This window comes from Melopsittacus undulatus, chromosome 4, assembly GCF_012275295.1.
Source record: "Melopsittacus undulatus isolate bMelUnd1 chromosome 4, bMelUnd1.mat.Z, whole genome shotgun sequence".
In the NCBI taxonomy this organism is placed as follows: domain Eukaryota; kingdom Metazoa; phylum Chordata; class Aves; order Psittaciformes; family Psittaculidae; genus Melopsittacus; species Melopsittacus undulatus.
In genome coordinates, this window is record NC_047530.1 from 83,109,372 (window position 1) to 83,130,983 (window position 21,612).

General features: G+C 38.9%; 1 protein-coding gene across 1 annotated transcript in view; it reads right to left on the reverse strand.

The window, feature by feature from the left end:
* Nucleotides 1–21,612, reverse strand: part of KALRN (kalirin RhoGEF kinase) — a 513,548-nt gene that overhangs the window by 252,404 nt on the left and 239,532 nt on the right. The window contains exons 7-9 of the mRNA XM_031053208.2: nucleotides 19,784–19,975; nucleotides 12,278–12,409; nucleotides 5,740–5,970 (exon numbers count right to left, since the gene is read on the reverse strand). Coding sequence (XP_030909068.2) covers nucleotides 5,740–5,970; nucleotides 12,278–12,409; nucleotides 19,784–19,975 — 555 coding nt within the window. The remainder of the gene's footprint in view (nucleotides 1–5,739; nucleotides 5,971–12,277; nucleotides 12,410–19,783; nucleotides 19,976–21,612) is intronic.

The window sequence follows — 21,612 nt, forward strand, 5'->3', positions numbered from 1 at the left end:
CAAGAGGTTGTTTTCTCTCCTTTTATATCCCACTGGGAGAAGGTTGTCAAGTAGTGTTACCAGTATTGACTCTCGAATTCCTTTTTGATTATTTTTAGGGACAAGACAACCATAGTTAGAACCTCTACCTGCTGTCTAGTAATATTTCAATCTTACAGCTTAAGGTCACATATACCTTCTAAGCTCAGAAAAAGTACAGCACTAATATTTTGAAAATGTAAACATATAAGTGACAAACATTAAGTGCATCTCATTACTTGGTAAATTTACCAAAGGGGCTGTGACAATTCTCTAGGATGCTTTGAATTGTAATGTTTTAATTAATGGTTTGTCCGTGGTAGGTATTTACAGGCTAAATCTGCTTAGATGTAACACAGACCATGTGGCGCACTTTTGCCGTGGCTGAAGTCATATGGTAGTAAATATAATCTTGACTTGATTATGATGTTCTTTTTTCTTAGCAATTATTTACAAATAAGCATCTTGTTTTACAAGACCCAGTGAAGGTATTATTGTAAACAAAGCATAAAAGGTGATATATAGCCTTGTTTCTTCTTTGAAACAAACTATGATAAGTTGGAAAACTACAGAATGTTGAAGAACTCTTCATTGCTTGAAGTGATCAAAAGAACTGAGTGTATGCATGCATATGGGGGTGTGTGTACAGACCTAATCCTCTTGTGCGAGAGCTAAATGAATCATGAACTGCCTCAAATATCCTACCATTTTTCTACAAATGGACTTACGTAGATCACATGCATCACATGAAGTGTTCAGCATTCTCAGAGAGCGTATGGAGACAGACAGAAGTTGGCAAGACATTTTTCCATATAAGCAATGTCAGGATCATGCCCTGATCTGTTTTTTCGGCCAGTAAAAGCCAGACACATTACAAGTTAAAGTGTTTGGTTATGAAGAGAGACAGCCTTTCCTCTGCAGTACTTTGCAGTTTCCCACAACAATGGCAGCTGGTAAATGTAATGATATCAGTATGCCTGCATGGCCTTTTTATGTATCACCAGAAGCAGATAACTGCACAAGGAAACCAGAGCTATGTCCACTAATGTACCTGGGCATGAAGCCAACAGAACACAATCCACAACTTTAGAAAAATCCAGGTGAATCTGACACTGGTCTAGCTTGACCTTTTCAATAACAAAGAGGACTTGAAGCATCATTACAGCTGGTATGGCAACAGTCCCAGCCTTCTTAGTACATACTTGCCCTCTTGCCAGTAAGCGTTTGTTAGTGTCATCTAGCTGTTTACAACTGGTCTTCATCTGACATGATGGGCCTGTTCCATTTTGCCATGCAGAACCATCACAGCTAACTCAAGACTTTGTATGTAGTCAAGAAACTTCCATCATATTCACCTATTTTCAAGCTTTCCCTTCAGAGGCAGCCATCACAACCAAAGTGAAGCAAGAAGGAAGCAGCACCAGCAGTGACCTCAAAAGAATTATATGCATCTGTGGAGAATATGGCTGTGTCTGTCTAAGTGTTTGTGTGTATGTATGGAGATGACGGAAGACTGAGAATTTCAGTGAGAATGAATGAAACCTGCAGAATAAGAATAGGAGTTTGACTGTTCTGCTATGAAAGTGCTTTAGAATATGAAGTTCAAGGCTTGTACAGACCATTTCAATAATGCATTGATGGGTCTCTATTTTCCTTCTGCTTTAATAGGTACACTTCAGGCTTTACTTGAATGCGTTTATGAAGTGAAAGAATTCAGACAAAATTCTTGCCTATATGAAACAAAGGAGATGGGGGAGGCAATGGGGTTAAGAATGGCATTATACAATTACTTCAGCTATTTCTAAGGCTGCTTGGTAACATCTATGCATGGTACAACCCTTATGCTACCCTTCCTGTTTCACAGTGTTGCTGTTCAAGGGGGCAAAAAAAAAAAACTACATATCAGGGCAGAGAGATGCATGCAGAGGCATGAATAAGACCATGGTAAAGCAGAATGCAACAGTGGAAAGCAGTGGAAATTTCAGACAACCTGAGAACAATTTCAAATCTCCCCAGAAATGGAAATGGTGTTATTTTGCTGCTAAATAGTCTGCAGAAAGGGAAGACCCAGAGCAGAGAGAGTCAAAAAGGAAAAGCTACCAAAGATGGGCTGAAGCATTTGCATTAATGACGTAATATCTGTATGAATGTCAAAGGGATTATTTTTCCTCTCCTGCAGAACAGAATCTCAGCATCTTCTCACTCAGTTGTATTCTAAACTGATCTAACAATGCACCTCTTCCCTATCTGGAATGACAGAGTTTCTAAAAAAAAAATAAATGAAGCAATGAAGTATTGTACACACTTGGTAACCCAACATTTTAATAATGCTCCTAAATATTTCTGGTGTTAAGAGTTCCTTATCAGTTCCTGCCTGGGTAGAGCCTTGTAACAGTTCACAAATTGTCTTAACTGCTATCCCTTTTGTGTGAGTGGCGCTCCATTTCCTGTGAAGGCTGCAAATGCAGTTTCACACAATTTATTTTCTTTCCTTCTTTAAAATGCTACATATTCATAACTCATTTTCCTTAGCACATCATTATTTACTTTGGTTCACATGTGCAAATTGATATAATTGTATTAATACATAGATGTAATAGCAAATAATCTTGTAAAATATCTAATGGTGTGAGGTGGTGATTACTTTTCATGATGTTTTATAGCAGAATATTTCTTACACTGACATTGTAGTTTAGCAATCTGCAGTGTTTAAACTTGTTATTTTGGTTATGACATGACTAAGGATGCCTGCCTTTCTATCTCAGAATAAAAAATACTTTTGTTTCTTTTAATCTATTGTTTTTAATGTTTTCAGGTTTTGTATAGTTCAAACCCAGCTAGAACGGGAATTATTTCTTTGACAGTGTGAAACTATATGAGAAGGTAGCCCTGCAAGTAATTCATACAGCATGTAGTTGTACCTTGCAAATGGTGCAAAATACATCAGGAATTATGTGAATTAGCCCTGTGCAATACAGTTTAACCCTTAAATCCATTCATAAGGCATACAACTGGCCTACTGAAGAGCCCTCATCCAGTTTTTCAAGAGCTCTTTATGAATACTTGATATTCTATGCCTAAATACTTGATCCCTCTGGCAAGACTAACTAGAGTAGTTAGGTGAGGAATTATCGACCTCTCAAGACTCACAAGAATCTTCTTGGAGATGTGCCTTTACAAGCAGCTATTAATGCCATTAATGGCAGGTGAAGAGGATGCAGAATATTTCTGGAGACTGTATTAAGAACATGCAGCATAACAAAACCTGTCCCTATGCACATCTGCTTTTAAGACAAGATTGATACAGAGCAGCTGACATGAAAAAAAAGGTATAGATGAACAAGTGAGGGAGTATAAATTCTGACACAGAGATGGTGTTTCACCAGAATTTCTACTACACTGGATGCAGAGGGTGAGCCACAGGGCATCCTGACCAAGAAAACTGCATCTATGAGAACACCCTTAATTTTGAGCTGGTGAAAAGGGAAAAGGAGCATCTTCCTTACAGAAACTACACTGTATCATCACTTATCTAGAAGACAGCAAAGCCTAATAAGGCTCTCCTGTCAAGATTTGTTCTTCCACATCTTTATTTTCTAGACCTAAACCAGGAAGAACTCAGTAAAGGTTATCAAGTTTTGACAAGACAACAAATTGTTAAAGATAAATGTTATTTATGATTAGTGACAACATAGAGGTAGACAGCTTCACCTGCCAACTGATGGGCATTTAACAAAATAAGCATAATAGGAACTGCATGACAGATATATAGGAGGTGATTAAAAAAAAAACCACAAAAAAAAACAACAAACCAAAACCAAACCAACATCAACATACTCAGATATCTTCCTCCTCATGGAATCTACACTTCATATTTCTGTGTAGCTGATAATTTCATTTATGACTTACAAAGCATTTATCTTGAATAGTACAGATGTTTAGTGAACAGAATGATTCATCTCTTCCTCTCTACTTGCTCAGTAGGACAAAGACATGCCTCCAGTGTGTGCTAGGACAGAATCATGTCTGTCATTAAGTTGTTGCTTCCCAGATAATAACTACCCATTAAGAGAAAAAATTTGGAAGATTGCTGCCAACAGAACTCACACAGAGTAATGCTCTCTAAAGTGACTGTACTCCATAACTATTATTGCTTGTTTCTTTTTCTCTCACTAAAAGTCACAGTATGTGCAAAAGACCTGTTCCTTTTGAAAACCAGTGACACAGCCTCACTGCCTTCATATGTGGGAAGTAAAAGTATGAATGATTTTGATAAAGAAAATTCATATACACTTCTGCTGACTTCAGATATAAGAGAGAAAGTTATGGGTTGGAAAGATTGAAGAATACCTAGGATAACATGGATTGACATTATATACCACAACTGGAAAAAAGGACAACATCATCACGATTTACAATCCTTGATTTTTGAGATTTTAATCCCAGAATTGTATGAACTTCGTGCAGTTCGCAGGGAGTATTCTAACTGAATTCCAAGTACATGCTCTATTTGATATATAGCTTATGAATTTCATTACCATGCAGTATGATTACTGATACATAACAAAAGGGAAATTGCCTAAATTAAGGATCTGTTACATTAAGTCCCAGTTTTAGTTATATATATGGTATAAATGTTTGTGTGGTTTTACAGGAAAAATCGAACAGCTAGAAATTCCGGCAAACTTTTCAACACTGACAAAGAAATGGTCATACATATTTGTAAAGGATATCTACAGCTGTAGTTCTGTCACTGCTGGTGTACTTCAACTATGGAACTAACAGGTCCACAGATTTTCATGTTGAATAAAAGTTGCCTGTCTCCTGTCCTTGCTGGTTCATGTCTATTTTGCATGTGACAGCTTTGTCATTCCAACTCCACCTCATTTTTCACTTGGAGGAAGGCAATGGCATAGAGAACCCCAGGGACATTAGAATGCTCCATAAACATGATTGGAGCATTCAGCCTCTTCATTTAAAGCAAGTACCATATTGCAACCAACATCTGCTTCAGGCCATAATGGGGCCCTTAAACAAACCACACCATCCTGAATGAGCAGAGTTCCATAACATCTGTTGATTGTGCTTGCAGTATTTGGCAGTTACTAATGTGGCATCTCATATGTTCCTGTCAGTTACATTGTTGTGCTGGTATTCAAATAGCTTCCTTTGGGAGAGAACAGTTATTCACCTGAAGCCTAAGTTCTCAGGTACTGTATAAACTGTATTTCTGTGAAGTGGGCTCTGCACGTTTGAGTGTGTGATACGTTTGAGCTAGCACATTCATTGCACAGGTACATGGACTCCATAAGTGGTAATAATGCAAAGATGGTCTAAACAGCACCACTAAAGGTCTATATCTGTACTGTTTACACTTAGGAAGGTGAAATATACCACAGTTTGATTGTTACACTTAAATTTTTTTTCTATTCAACATCACTTTTTCAGGAACAGTAGAGTACCTACTGCTAATTGCTCACTTGTGAAAAATTAACCACTGAAAATAGTGTCATATTCTCAGGGGAATGAACTGATCAATAATTAACAGACTGACGATTTCCAACACGAAACGAAGAGGTACTGAAAGGTGCATTAGGATTTTAGCATAGGTACAGCTTCACACGAAATCTTGGTTATGGTTATCCTCTAAATGAGTCAGCAAACAATCTTTACGGCTGCAAAGAAAGGACCATTCTTTACCTCCTTTAGTAATGATATTACCTGTTGAACATCCTGCTGGAAAACACAGAGCTGCAGCCTTTGGTGTAGCCGGACCTTTCTGTGTTGCCAGATGCTCTCTAGTCGCCGCTGGTGATGCAGGACTTCATGTACCACATCCAGCACCTGGTGAACAGCCTTGGAGTAGTTTGCAGTAGCAGTGAGGGATTCAGAATTCCCAGGGCTCAAGGGACGCTGTAGGACATCCAGCAAGGCTTTTCCATCCTGGCTCACCTGAAGGAAGAAATAGGTCTACTTCATTGCACTGGTACTTCAACATTCAATAGCCAACAGAGAACAGTCTAGCTGACTTTTTTCCCGTGTGTGTTTTCCTTATTTTACACAAAAAGGAAGAAGGACCTAATAATATCTTTTTTTGACTCGTACTTACACATTCAGCACTTGCCTTCACTTCCTAGTGGGCCTGCTGTGTAACTCAGCAGGAGCACAGATACTGTACTACTCAGACTGCATACAGAGATCCCAAGACTATATTACAACCTGACACTTGGGCACTGAAAATTCTTGACATACACTAGTTGATGACAGGTAGCATTTGCAATAGCATGCCTATTTTTCTGAGGTGGCATTTTTAGAAAAGCACAGATGGCAGAGTCATTCATATTCTGTATGATAAGGGAGAGTCCTTTCATCGTCAGATTACTAAGTATATATATACATCGGGACCTGTGACATTCCAATTCTGTATTTCATTCAGTGGCAGTGAAAAATAAATTCATATATGATAGCGATTCTTCCCCACAAACAGCTCAGAGGCACCTACAGTCTCCATATTCAAGGGGCTACAAAGTTTGCTGACAGATGCAAAGCCCTCTGCACATGTGCAATCTTTTCTGAGCATACTGAAACACATTTGCAGATGCAAAGGCAGTTGGGCATTAAAATAAAAAAATACAGAACACCAGATTTTTTAATGCCAGATTTTTTTCCTGGAACATTCCTGGAGTATTTTCATACTGCAGGGGAAAATGAAAAATGGAACCATAAACTCCAAACTGCTATTGACAAGTGCGTGCATGTGCTGGTTCTCTAAAAATGGCTTTCTGAATTATTTTTCAGTTGCAGATTGCAAAGTTAAAATATTTTTTTCAAAAGAAATGGCAAATGAGAACATGACTGGAATCCCTCTCCTTTTCCTAACCTGCTTTTCCCTCTGAAACAAACTGCAGTGAAAATGACAAGATTTCCTGAAAAGTGTTTTTATTTCTATGCAGTCACAATCCCCAATCTTGCCAGAGAATGGCTTAATGAGTGTTTTTCATCCAGTTTTAATTTTTAACTTTATCAGTCAAAGTTAAAACACATCTCAAGGATGTCCAAGTCTCATTTAATTCCGTATTATAAGTTGCACATTCAAATGTAGCATGTTCAATCCTTTAATACCAGAGCCTGTGTCCTTTGCCAAGCCATGCTATGTCCAAGTCTTTTGTAGCAGTATACATATGGTGCCTTTTCAGAAAAATCAAGAAAGCCTTTGAGATTTATACTGGAAAAAGTGGGAGTCAAATCTCATCACATTTATGACTATTAGGTGGGCTTAGGCAGATCCTTGGAGATTTTCTTAAATATTCAGGGCAATTTAGAATTAGGTCAGGAAATAACTGGAGAATCCATAGGGAGTGGCTTGCCATACTCCGATTCAGTTGCAGCTGAAGACCAGCTGGAACAATTTGCACATGCTGGAGCCTTCGAGGGTCACAGAGGGAATGATTGTACTTGCCAACTGCAGTGGATAGTGGTGATATGAGGGAGGATATTAGGCAGAAACTCTGAAGCACAGGTGTTAACTTGGCAACATTATAGAGGTGGCAATAGCTGCTGGGCAGGAAGCAGCAGCTTCTAGATAGGAAAGGAGGCAAGGTATACTATATTCTATTTTATCTGTGAGAAGGTAATCAGCCACAATTTAACCAGGGAAAAAAAAACAAACAATGCTATGCACACACTTGGAAGCAGAAACTCACTTTTTGCATTGGCTAAATTCACTGTGTGAATTCAATATATTCTTGTTACTGGTCTTCGGGCTTAGAGTTGGTCAGAATCCATCCATGGATTGTGTTACAATGCTTTTAGTATAGTCACTGCTGATTTGCACTGACAGAATCACAACTAACAAAAAAGGTTTAAAAGTTTATCAGTAAAAGACACATGACTGCACATACAATATGACAGACATGCTTTACTCAGGACTAGTTTCCTGAAACTTTGTGCCATAATACAGACCTACTCATACCTACACCATCTCCCAAGTGTAGACCCTGCATGTCAGTTTTTTGCCTCCTGGAGGTATAAACCTTAAGTTCTTCAATTTCAAAGGCTCCGATCCTTTGGTATACTACCATAACTGCTCAAAACACCAGACAAAATTCATTCATCTTATGGAAAAGTGCTTTTCCAGAGGTACCTAGTGGGTGAATATGACGACAAGACCTTTACAATGAAAACTCTCAGTGGTAGGAGCAGTGCAGAATAAAACAGTTGTTTCAAAGGCAACAGCTTGTATGCCCCTACTTCATTCGAAGCTGAAACTGGACAATGTTTCCCATATTTGCAGTGTAAGGGAAAGAGTGAGTATACTTCTGCATTCTCTCTTACTCCTTTTTCTTCTGTAGGATTTAGGTTTTAATGTACTGCATGATAATTCATTCCTGTTGTCTAAGAAGCCTCAAAGATTAGAAGCTATGATTTTTCCCTGATGGGCATAGCCTTCCAGTTATTCTCTGCACAGCCAGAGGTAAATGCCATAACTGAAGTGCTTGTGTTGTCCTGCTAATAATAATTAATGCAAATCAGAGGCTATTAGAAGTGTTCTCTTGCTTTCCAAATTACATGCTTGTCCCATCATGCTGGAGTAACTATATGGCAAGGAATACAGTGGCAATCGGGTAACCAGCAGTACTCAGTATTTGTAAGAATTACATACATACATATTCCAGGATTTTATATCTTCTGCAGCTCTGAAGTTCTTTGTCTTAAAAGTTTTATTTTCTGAAAGTATTTTTGTTGTGAACATTACTGCATTCCCAATCAATGGGCACAGAAGGTTTGTGCTGTCAGAGTTCAGAGATGAACAGATTTCAGAAAGGAAGGCAACAGCTTCAGACATTGAGAACCTACCTACTTTGCTCTTTCAGTAATACGCTGTTCTCCTTATAACTGCAAAAATAAATCACCAAATCTCTTCATGCGAATCCTCTGAATCTCTCAAAGACCAGGTAAGCATCACCAACCCAGTTTAGCTACATCACTTCACTTACATCTCTCATTGTGGTTTTAAGAAGTATTGAAAAATTCTTAAATTTAATAGACCTGCACCCAGCATGACTTGCAGTCTCTGTAAGGTGTAAGTCCCAGAGCTGCGTTTGTGAATGCAAATTTGACCATTTCTCACTTACTTTGAAAAGTAATTCCTGCTAGACTCTCTGGGAAGGTTTAACTCACCACCTGGCACAACACACATACACTCCAGTCATACAGTGACATTCCTGCATTTTGTCTTCATGGTAAGAGAAGGGCTATGATGGGCAGCATGCAAATGCTACTGTAAGTTATGTGATCTTGGGTGAACCAAAATAAAGATGTTTGTTGTGCTAGGGGAATAAACTCCACGGATGCTGCATATATGTATATAGGAAATAAGTTAAAATCTGTAGATATCCTATATACTGTGTCAGAAAGACATCCAAAGCCTTTGCAAGTGACTGAACTAATAGTGCCATCTGCGAAAGTTACAATTTGCACTAGGGAAAAAAAAATTGGTCTTTAGAGCAAATATATCATGCCTCTAGGAACAGACAATAAAGTACAGTTAATCATACTAAAGTGAACAGGATGCTCGTATAATCAGCCAGGCTGAAGCCTGACTGGAGAAAACCTTTCTCTTCCTCCCTCCCTATTTTTATCAAATCAGTACAGTTCTCATCAAGGGTGTCCCAAGTTTGTCTCTTACTGTTAATCCACTAGAAACACTGGTGGAGCACCGTAAGTACACTCTGGATAGAGTCATCTAGAACTCTTCTCACAAGAGGGGAATTTGCTAAAGGTATACATCTCATATGCATCTCCTCCCTCCAGCACTGTTCTACCCAAAGTAAAAACAAGAATACCACTTGATTCTCAGAAGGAAGAATACCTGTTCTGCCAGCAGCTTGGCTTAGTGCACAAAAGAATTGCTTAGCTGTGGATTGCATATCAGTTCTGTGGTCTCTGTCTCTGCTCTTTCTGAGATTCACTCAAGTGCAATAAAGGAAACAAGGAAATTATGGCTACAACCATAGCAAGGTGGAAAAAGAGAGTTCCCCTAACATTCTTTGGGCATCTCTTAGGTTCCTGCAGTGAATCTGAACTGCTTTGTTATACTCTATAACTGAAGACAGTAGGCCCATATATCCTAGTAACATTAGTTAATATCCTATTAAATATCTGTAGGAAATGGTTATCCATTTATTGCAAATTTCTTAGAATTATACAAATAGAAACAGATTTTCAAAAACTCAGAAGGACAAGAAGGGAAAGAAAAAGCTACAATTTTCATCCCACCATAGAGACCTCTGAGGGAAGGAACATTATTTTCTATGGGCAAGGGGCATTATCTAGATTGAAGAAACAGGCATGTGGATAGGAGGCAGGACTCCTAAGGCCTTTCAGCTCACCACATAGCTATGGGAAAAGGGATGAACCTTTCCAAAATAACAGACTATAACCTTTTTGGCATTTCTACATACTATTTTAAAATGTACTTATTCGTAAAATAATATAGAAATGTTTTAAGCAGATGTGTTTGTGATGAGTTATAGCTTTCTGACACAGCATCAGCAAAAGCAACATTCATGTTAACTGCTGCTTTTGGTTATGAGTTTTAAAAGAATTTTTATTTCACAAAAACTAAGACTGATAAAATGTCAGTTTCAAACTTTTTTGTTTAATCATAATTCAATTAATTTTTACAAATAATTTTTAAATGCAATAAAAAAAACTTATATTCACCTGACTAGGCACATGTATAAAATTCACAGTTGCAACTGGATGTCAACAGGACTGTTCTGTATTTGCTCACACAATCTGTTCCTGAGAAATCTCAGTATCAAATAAGGAATAGCTCTTTGTGACTGCAGCCTGGACCTGCTCGTTCTAATTGACTAACTCCCAAATTCTTGCAGGTGTTTGGAAAATAGAGATTTCTATCTAAAATTCCTTACATTCATCATCAAAATATCCACACAGTTTCACTGAACATATATGAGTGCTTCCACCAAGTCTAGATTAGCAAATTCTTTTCTCTTATATTTATACTATAGATTTTTCCAAGAACATCTTGACTAGAGTAAGGGCTGAGCATGGAGGAGAGTTGTTATATTGTGTTCTGGACTCTTCACTTGGTAATTTACTAAGTGTACTGAGCATTACAGTCCAGCTTGGAAAATCCTGGAAGGAGCAAAACTGCTTGGTATGCAGAAAAACAGGTCAAAGCACATCACAGTGCAGGGAAATGAAAAATACAACTAAACCCAAGCATTCAGGTGATCTGTGGATTACTTTCCAACAAGCTTGAGTCCTGGAGGCACAGATAACAGTTTAGAACAGATAACATACATGTCTTCCCAATCCAGGGTAATTTGCAGGTTGGCCTATGCCTAGGGTAAACAGATAGACTAGCCTGATTCATAGAAGAGTACTCCTAGATGCCAGAGAGGTCCTGCAGCCCCTTTGCAAAATAAAGTGGACTAAACACAGACCCTGGTCTGTACAGTCAGATGTACTGAATGTTGGCTGTTTTTCAGCAGCTTTTATTGCATGCTAAAGCCTTAATAGGGGAAAAAGCAAGTGAAGAATTTTATGGGTTTTTTGACAAAATGCCAGAGAATATGGTTTAGTCTTAGCATCCTTGGCACCCTCTTTCAAAGGAAAACAAAAACCACATACCTGATTTAGGCCTGAGATATTTGACAACAGTACACACAAATATAGCTGATGTTGCTTAGGGACATGATTTAGCTGTGGACTTGGTAGTGTCAGGTTAACGGTTGGACTCAATGATCTTTTCCTACCTAAATGATTCTAAAGCACAGGGGTTTTTTTCAGCATTTATTGTAATGAGGACCTGACATCTCTGTGGTTTTGTATATTGAAGGAAAAAGCTTTTGGCACCCTCCATTCCCATTAGCATACCTGTGTTAGAGCCAGGACTCATTCACAGAAGTAAAAGGGCTAAATCTATTGGTGGCTTAGAGATTCCCTGTTCAGCAAAGGCAGTGAAGCAGCTCTTCTTTGGGGTGCCAACACTAGCTCTAGATTTTAATTCTGTACATAATTTGTCCCTCAGATTTGTCCCATCATGCCCTTACAAGCACATTGCTGTGAATGATCTCCTGCAGCCTGGGATTAGATCTGACTCCCTTTGAAACAATCACAGAAATGGAAAGCAGAACCTATCCCATTTAGAAAAGCTAAGCTCCAAAATGCAGTCAAATATCTGTTATCACTTAACAGATACTCACATTCTTCTCTGGGAAGCACATACCTCTGTGTAGGCCTGTGTTACTTGTTCATACAGGGTCTGATGATGATGGATGGCCAGCTCCAGGTCTTGCATTTCTGAGGGGAGGCCTCCTTCACTGCACATTTTGCACCAGGCATCCACACCTGAAAGGAACTGGAAAAATTCCAGGAACAATGAGCAACAGTGACACAGAACAACATCTCATCAACATTAGAAAAATTTGTTTATCCAGTGCCACATATAACTGCAACAAACGCTAAGGAAAAGAAATTATAAGAGTCCTTTTGGGTACCCTAGAACAGCGTATTCCTCAGTACCTGAAGAACACCAAGATCCAAAGGAAAGCTTTGTGTTTCTTCTGGATTAAAAACAAATGCTCCAGGTTCAGAAAACACTAATTCTAGGAATTTCTGCCTACCACACAAGGAGGCTACAACATTGCACTCCTAAAAAGGAAGGCTATAACATATTTATCAAAAAAACCCACAACATCATCACAAAACACAGAAGACATGGTTACAGCTGTATTTGGCATTGTCTCAAGCTGTCAATCTTCTTTCAGTCGCATACCTGTCCTTTGCACTATTAATTTAAGCAAAAAAAATCTTCCCATTAAAATCAATGCTGACATTCCTTTCAGTGACAGGCAGACAGTCTGCATTTGAGCAGTTTCCAACCCAGGGCCAGCTCAGTGGGATTGCTAATAGGATACCAAGGCTTTAAAGCCCTCGCTCACACATTTGATTCTGGCCCAGGTCAGCAGTGATCAGATACCATTACCATCTGATGGCTGTTAAGCAGCCAATGCCAAATGAGCTGCTGGTCTCAGTCCAGTTCCTGGTGGGCAGACATCCATGAACAGGGAGAAAAAATTCATTGCCATTGCAATTGATATGGGTTAGCACCTAGGTTGGAAGCCTTAACAGACAGCCAAAAACTGAATGGCTTTGGGAAGAAGGGGGATGGAAAAAATTATTTTTCCACTCTTAAAGGCCTCTGGGGCAGTGCTGATGCACTTTGGCAGAACAAATTAGGGAAGCTCTCTTGGGTGCTGCTTGTTCTGTAAAAGAAAAGAGGAATTTAGTCTCTAAGGTCCCATCCTGCTTTTCTTTTAAGCAGGACTTAGTTCAATGACACAGCTCATATGTTCACATTTTGTCCATACTAACTGCATAATGCCACCTCATTACTTCTCATTAATATTTTCTCTTCCTCCACATTTCTGTTAAACCAGCCTCCTGTACTTTGTGGCTATATATAAAAAAAAGAACAGCCAATTATACAACAGGTGCAGTGCCCTGTAGGGTGAACACTGAATGCCACAAACCCACCCCCAGGATCACAGCTTTATGTACTCATGAAGTATTCACCTGTGGCTTGTTAGTAAAGCACTCACAGCATGAGGGGCTGTGAGATTTAAAGTGAAGAATTTCAATTCAGCTCTGACTCTGCCATCAGCATCCTTTTTTATTAGCAGTTTAAAGCTATTCACTATGCTGCTGTGTAATCAAGCCTATAAAGTGTTTGCATTGTAAACACTTTCCAGTGCACAAAGATTCCGTGACAAAGATGAATTTCAAAACTTTCACATCTACAAAGTACAAATCTAACAGTGAAAACTGCTTTCTAGAACACCAGAGGCAAGGATGGCAAGCTCTCTTGCGCTGGTTTGACTCCTATCTGTTGAATGTCTTCAGATGAGATCTGCAAACACCTTGCATAAAGCTGAAATCACCATATTTTGCGCCAAGGTAGTGAAATTCACATCATTTCCTACACAGTTTTAAGATCATAGAGCTGAGATCAATCCCTTCTCTCACTGTTACACGAACCTCTTGGTCAAAAGAGTGAACAAAAGACCTTTACACATCATAGACCCCTGCTCCTGCTGCTAGAATCACACTGTTACTGCTCTTATCAAAACTGCTGAATTCTACCGATTTTAGTACAAGCTCTTATAGTCTTCTCACTTATATACTGCCATATCCCCAGGCTGTGATTTGCTCAGTAGGTTAGAGAAGTCTCAAGAAGATCGTATGCACATAACCACCCTTCCACCTTATTGCCTTACATCTGCCTTTCTTTTGTGTATCTATTGTATATAGACAATGCCACATCAACAATTACAATGGTAATTTCACTTCTGCCACTAGCAGGAGCAGTTGACATCATCTGTTTTAAAAAGTTTTAAGAAATGCAATCAGTCAGTGTTTTACTTAATACCCTAAGACAGTGTGTAGTGGTCTGTGGTGTGTGTATAGATTCACACAGGGAGACCAAATGGGGTTTTTTAAAGTTTTTTTGTAAAGTCTTAGTTGATACCATAGGACTATTGAAAAAAAAGCAGCTACATGTCCCAGAAAACCAACCCTATTTGGGGCTGCATAAAAAGAAATGTGATCAGCAGTCAAGGGAGGTGATTCTCTCCTAACCCACTCCTGTGAGACCCCACTTGCAGTACTGTGTTCAGCTCTGGGGTCCCCAACATAAGAAGGACATGGACCAGTTGGAGCAAGTCCAGAGGAGGGCCACAAAGATGATCAGGGGGCTGGAGTACCTCTCCCATGAAGACAGGCCAAGAAAGTTGGACTTTTTCAGCCTGGAGACGAGAAGGCTCCTGGGAGATTTTAGTGCAGTCTTCCAGTGCCTAAAGGGTGCCTACAAGAAATATGGAGGGACTTTTTACAAGGGCATGTAGTGACAGGACAAGGGAGAATGCCTTTAAACTGAAAGAGGGTGGATTAGATATAAGTAAGAAGCTCTTTATGATGAGGTAGTGGAACTTGTTACCCCAAGATGTTTTGCCTGCCCTACCCCTGGCAGTGTTCAAAGCCAAGCAGGATGGGGCTTTGAGCAACCTGGTCTAGTGGGAGGTGTCCCTACCCATGGCAAGGGGCTGGAACTGGGTGATCTTTAAGGTCCCTTCTAACCCAAAATATTCTGATTCTATGTTAATTTTTATTATTTGTCACACATTGTGGCAAACGCAGAAAGATTAAATGTAAGCATTCATGCTAGAAACATTCACATCACAAAATCACTATATGACAGAGTTGAAAAGGTACATTAAAAATTGTTAAATTGCTAACTATTAGGTCGAAACAGGAGCTGTTACTGTCCACTGGATACTAAATACCATTTGAATTAATTGCTTAAATTTCTAGTTAGCCCATAGACTAGAATAGTTCCTGCTGGGAATGGTAAAAGCTGCTTAAATACGATTTGAAATGGCAGGCTCCAATAATTGCCCATGCTTTTCAAGACTTCAGGAAAGATTAAGAAAAATTTCCTCTAAAAAATAAAAAAGTCCCTAAGGTATCTTTGTGCCTCTGATTCAACCCAAAAGTAACTTTAAAGAAAGAACCTATGCTTACTCCTGAGTCACAACCTATTCACTGAAGTTGCAAGTTCTGTATTAGGCCAGGGAATAATGTATTCTCAAGAGTACTTCTTAGTAACTTTATTCAGGGACTGCTAAGCTGTATCACATGGTTACTCCAAAACACAGCACAGACATTTTATAGTCCACATTTCTGCACATTTTTTGCAGTCTTTGCTTACTGCTTGCGAGGCCTCTGCTCTTGGAAGCTGCAGGATAAGCAGGGTAGTATAGGCCGCAAATTAAAACCAAACTTTCATGCTCCAGAATGCCTGTGGGGAAACATGGGAGGAAGGCCATGATACTACTTCCCTCAGTGAAATACAGTATCTCTTGTGCCCTGAATATTTTGCATGAAGCCACCTGTATGTTTCCTGTTGTTGTTTCTGGAATTTTCCCATTTAATGCAGAAGTTATTGTGGCCTTATCCTTGCATCTTCCAGATATCAATTGGCTTTTCCTTTCCACCCGTTCCTCAAATTCTTCCCCTTCTTTTGCCCTCTTTCCCACCCCCCCCCCCCCCCCCCCCCCCCACACCCCCCCACATTTCACATTTTCTTTCCTCAAATACAAGAGTTCAGGATGTTCTTAGAGAAGTCCAGGCAGGGATGAGAATCATAGTCTTCCTGTTTGGGGAGTAGGGTAATATGAAACAAATGGTCAGGGGTCATTTTTCAGAGAATCAGCATAAATGTCCAGCCTGTGCACCTATCACCTACTACTTTAAATAGTATTACTGCTCTTGCATGTCTGAGGGCAGATCCTGACCCAGAATTAATTGGTTGAGGTCTCTTGGCTGCTTGAAGACATTAATTTGTTCATTCTGACAGAATCTGTAGAGTGAGCATCCTATGAACACTTCAGCACACTTTCGGAGATTACATCCAAGAAAGGGAGGACACCTGGTATGTCTGCTTTCCCCATCTGGCAGTTAGTGGGCTGGAATCCCATCTGGAGTAAATAAGCACAGTTCTCTTGAAATCATACTGAGAGAAGGCTCTCATGAAATCACTATGAGATAAGGCATGCTCTCCCATGTTCTCTTGCAACTTTGAATAGCCTCAGACATACCTAAAGATACAGAAGCAGATTGTCTTTTGCACTAGAATATCTCCATGTGAGCATGTGGGTAAAGGAGGGAAGAGAAAAAAGAAGTAAAAAAAAACCCCAAACCAACCAACTGATTTGTAGCAGGTGGAACTGAGGGATATCTGGAAAGCACCTCCACTGAATATCCTGAGTTGCACCTTGATTTGGACATAGTCATTGTTTGGGGTTTAGTTTACTCTTTTGAGCAAACACATGTGCTGAAGGAAGCTTGGCTTTAAGCTAAGTTAACAAGATCTGTCCTTTCTTTCTCTTCTTGATGATGGTTTAGTATATACAAATTGTGTTTAAAAAATTCAAGGATGTGCACATGTGCACACACACCAAAAAAAAAAGAAAAAAGAAAGAAAGCAAAAAAAAAGGAAAAAAAAAAGCACAAAACAAAAGCGCTTTGATCCAGGAACTCATTCAGCTAAGTCCCATTCAACATGCCACATGTATCTGCAATAAGAGCCAGGAAAGCAACGTGATTCTGAGGCACATGAAGACAGATGTGAGGTTCAGTTCTCAGCAGGGTTGACTCAGCCTTTTATCCTTCCAAGCCAGACAAATTGTATTCTGTGCAATTTTCTGTGTGGGGTCTTTAGGAAGAGACCTTGAAAAACAAGTTGCTTCCTGCTCAGCTTGCACATTATAGAGATCATAGAGTTTTTCATAAATCTCTGACCCAAGCCAACAACTTCCTTGCAGTCTGGGGTGTGCCAAAGGCTGAAAGATTACGGTCCTAAAAGACTTGCTTCCTGTTGGCATCACAGAGAGCTTCAATCAATAGGAAGGAATGAACAAAGAGACTGTAGCAGCTTATCACTCTAGAGAAGGAAAGAAAATTTGTGCATCTGATCCGTATGAGGGAAGCAGGGGTACAGTGTGGGAGATATGGTTGAATCCACATCAAGATTACCTTTACTGACAGAACAAAGGGAGTGAAAAGAGATTTGATCTGTGACAGAGAAAATAGTGAGTTTATCTACATCATTGCTTCATAGATTTAAGCCTTATTTATTATAAAATGATGAAGCCCTGATTTGACTTTTAAAAACCCTGGGTGATGCGAAATAGCCACATTTATAATGAATGCTTGATAGGCAACAGAATAAGTTACAGACCTAACCCCAAATACGTCACTTTATAAAATACAGAGGTCAAATGACCAAATTATTAGCATTCAAGTCATTGGTTTATCTATCAGTTACTTAATCAAAGCTGAAATTTTAGTTCTGGCTACTGGTCACACACTGGCTTCCATATTTTTACTTTTATTTTATTTTATTTATATTATTTTTTTTTTCACCAAAGCTTTCACATCAGCACTTATCTTCCACTGAATTTTCTCTTATTACAAGTGACGAGCAATTGCTGTTCATAATTAGCAAATTATCCTGCTTGTTACAATGTAAGACTGTCTTCTGTCACACAGTATGAATTTCTTAAGCTCCTTATGCCAAAGCAGGACTGGGTTTTTCAGACCCATCCATACAACTGTGAAGAAAAAAGACTGAAAGTTGGAAGTGACATTAGTGTAACTTTTTTTTTTTTAAGTTATGGCTGAGACAAAATACCTGCTTTGACAGTTCAGAAGGCAGGGTCAAAAAATAATCACTTCTAGCTTCACAGTCAGTTCAATACAGCTTTCTGTTTCATTGACTTTGATGCTATACCTCAGCAACTCCTCATAAATCGCAAACAAGACTGACACTTCAGAAGAATAGGGGATTGCTAATTAAAAATGGGCAAAAAACCCCAAAACCCAAACCCCAAACAAACAAGAATTAATTCATTAATAAACTTTAAACATTCTGATTGTGACTATAGACTGTATAGAAGTGGGTTTTTTTTTCATTTTTCTTTATGAACATATGATGACTGACAATTATTAACATTAAGACAATACCTAAACACTACAGTGCCCATCATACTCAGTGTAAGTTCTTGTACTGGGCATCATCCTAGTGTATCAGTCACATCAAAGCCAATGAGTATGCTTACGTGAGTAAGTGCCCAGTAGGGTGAGTGATTGCTCTATGCTATGGCCTGTTGTCAGTAGGAAACACAAAATAAAGAAAAATTCATTACACTTCTACAGTCAGAAACAAACAATAATGAAAATCTTTACTCTTTGAGCTAAACTTTTCCATACATCTATTCTGAATTGTGAGGCACAATTTCTGGCTTATTAGTTTTAACTACTTCTTAAGTCACCTGTAGTATGGGTCATTTTATAAACATCAAGCACACCCACTCAGTAGCTTTGATATTAACTACTTGGAAAAACAACACAACAATACTCAAGAGAGCCTCAAAGCAGTGTCTGTCACTGGAAAATTAATCTAATCAACATATAGTCAAAGTTGAACAATCACCATTAGGTGTAAAAAATGCAGAAGTTTTTTTAATTGACATACTTTAAATATTTTGTAGCTATGAAATTATGGAACCCCTTTGGTAGTTGCTAAAGACACAAACCAGAGTTCTGGGACACGGAAAATTTTCCTGGATGTTCTTAGCTGTCTCTGAAATCTATACTTTGTGAGGTCTCACAAAGTTTGGGCCTACGGAAAGCACTGCAGGAGCAGGTAGTGGAATGAATTCTGTAAGCTTCATTAACAATAATGTGCTTTGACTCCTAGAAATCGTCTGCTTGTATGGGTCTATGTCATATGTGTGAATATTCCTGTGCACATACCACATACACATGTAAGTGCAGATGCACACCGTTTCTCCGATCACGGTAATCCTGAATTTAACCACAGCATTGATGAAATATTAGGCAACAGAAATAAAGCAGCATGCTACTGCACTAGGGCACCTCAGTCAGTTATCCTCTCTCATCATTATGGCATAAACATATTTTCTTACCCACTCAGAGAACGTACGACAATTTTTTGGAGAGAAGGGTGAGCGTTACTATTTGTTTTTGAGACACTGATCTAGTAGTAACAAGGCTCTTAACCTCATTGCATATATGCCAAAAGCCATCAGGTTTTAATTGAAGAATCATCATTATTGAAGTAGCAGAGCATTTTGTCACAAAAGCAGCTCACCTGTTCAGCTTTCTGGTGAAAGACAGCAGACATGGCTAAGATGGTGCTGCGCTCATCCAGAGCTGCAGCAAAACTCTTCCACTCTTGATCCAGCTGGCTAGATATTTGTTTGATTTGCTGGGAAGCATAATGGCCTGCCTCAGAAAGCCTTGTTGCAACAGACATGATCCGATTGATGTTGACATAGGCATTCTGAAAATTAAAAAGCACACATAAATAAAGAGAAGAAAGAATTGTGACCACCCTCTGCCTTCATTACACATTCCAAACACCATCAGCTGGAGTGAAGCCCAGCAGTTCAACAAGAGCAATCAACTACCTGCTTAAATATGCGTGAATAGCAGGCATAACACACCCCCGGGGAATCTTTTTGCACATCTATGCCATTATCTACCACTGTTATCTCCCCCTCTCCCCTTTAATTTATTTATGTAGAACTAATTTGTCATACTTTAGCTATTTACTCACCTGTTAAGGTCTATTCGTTGCTCGTATCTTATTCTTGATATTTCTCTTTCACTACTTCATATTTCTGGATGCTATATCCACACATCTGTAAGTGAAATGTTTGCTTTCTGCCCTTTGAGAACCTGACAATCCCTTATAGCCATGTAGTGTCAACAAATGGAAAAGTCTTACAGAATTTAAAAGAGCTCATAAGGATATTCTATAGAAACATAAGAGTTTCCACAGAAATGTCTATTAAATTATATCCTTCAGTTAAAATGTATCTTTTCTGGAGGTTATTTTAAGCTGTTCTCCAGCAGAGATATCATTTAACTACATTCTGAATTTAGAAGGATTTAAAAAGTCTACTTTTTGAAAAAAGGTTCTTTCATAAGAATTTTCCACAACGAATTTTATTCAGCCTTGAAGTAGTGGAAAGATAGGGTTTCCTCTTCAAACTGAACTGTGGACAGCCATGTAATTGTATTACAACATCCCCATTCCACACTGGAACATAAAACTAAAAATAAATAGCCATCATGACAATGTCTTACAAAGATGCAGCATCAAAGACAGATGATGGCTGTCCTGCAGATATCTAGAACATCATTTGATGCAAACACTTCTTTCTGTTTCCTCCTTACCAGAGGAAAGGAGCATCCAGAATTTAACATGTTTTATTAATGTTGACTCACCACTTCCTTGTCTCATGAAAGTATTTCAAAAGGGCTTTAGGAATTTCAGAGTAGAATCTGTAAGATGCTGATGAACAAGGACAGGCACAGCCCTGATGATTTTAACAGTATTACTCAAGGCAAATAATAAATCAGAGGTGGAAATTTTCGTTGGAGCAGGATCTTATCATAGTGAGTGGGAGCACAATGTGGAAAAGTATCTGCCAATCCAAACATGAAACACAATAGAGAACTGCCAAGGCAAGCACAGGTTCAAACTAAGTATGTCGGGCAAAGTGTGTCAGGCAATGTGCGTGGGGTAACTACAAAGTACACTCATAGTATCTGTACATGCTAAAGGAAAATAAGATGGGGCCACAGCCCTTAGAGCCACTCTGCTCCCCCTGGTAGAACCATGCCTGCAACAGCTGTGACATAAGTAACACAGACCTAAAGCAATACTCAGTCTTCAGTTTTGTGGTTGTTTCCCCAATCTCACCCTCCCTCCTTATTACATATCCTTTTCTTAAAAATGTATTCGGCTCAAAATTGTCAGATTTATTTTAAAGAATTTCTTTTTCCAGTACAATTAGAGAAATTGATCAAAATTGTTGTGGAGTTTAAAGTTTGGAAATTTGACCACAACCCACAGTCAAACATTTCTTTGTGTCCCTCTAGGTCAGAAACTAGAACTTAGACTAAATATTT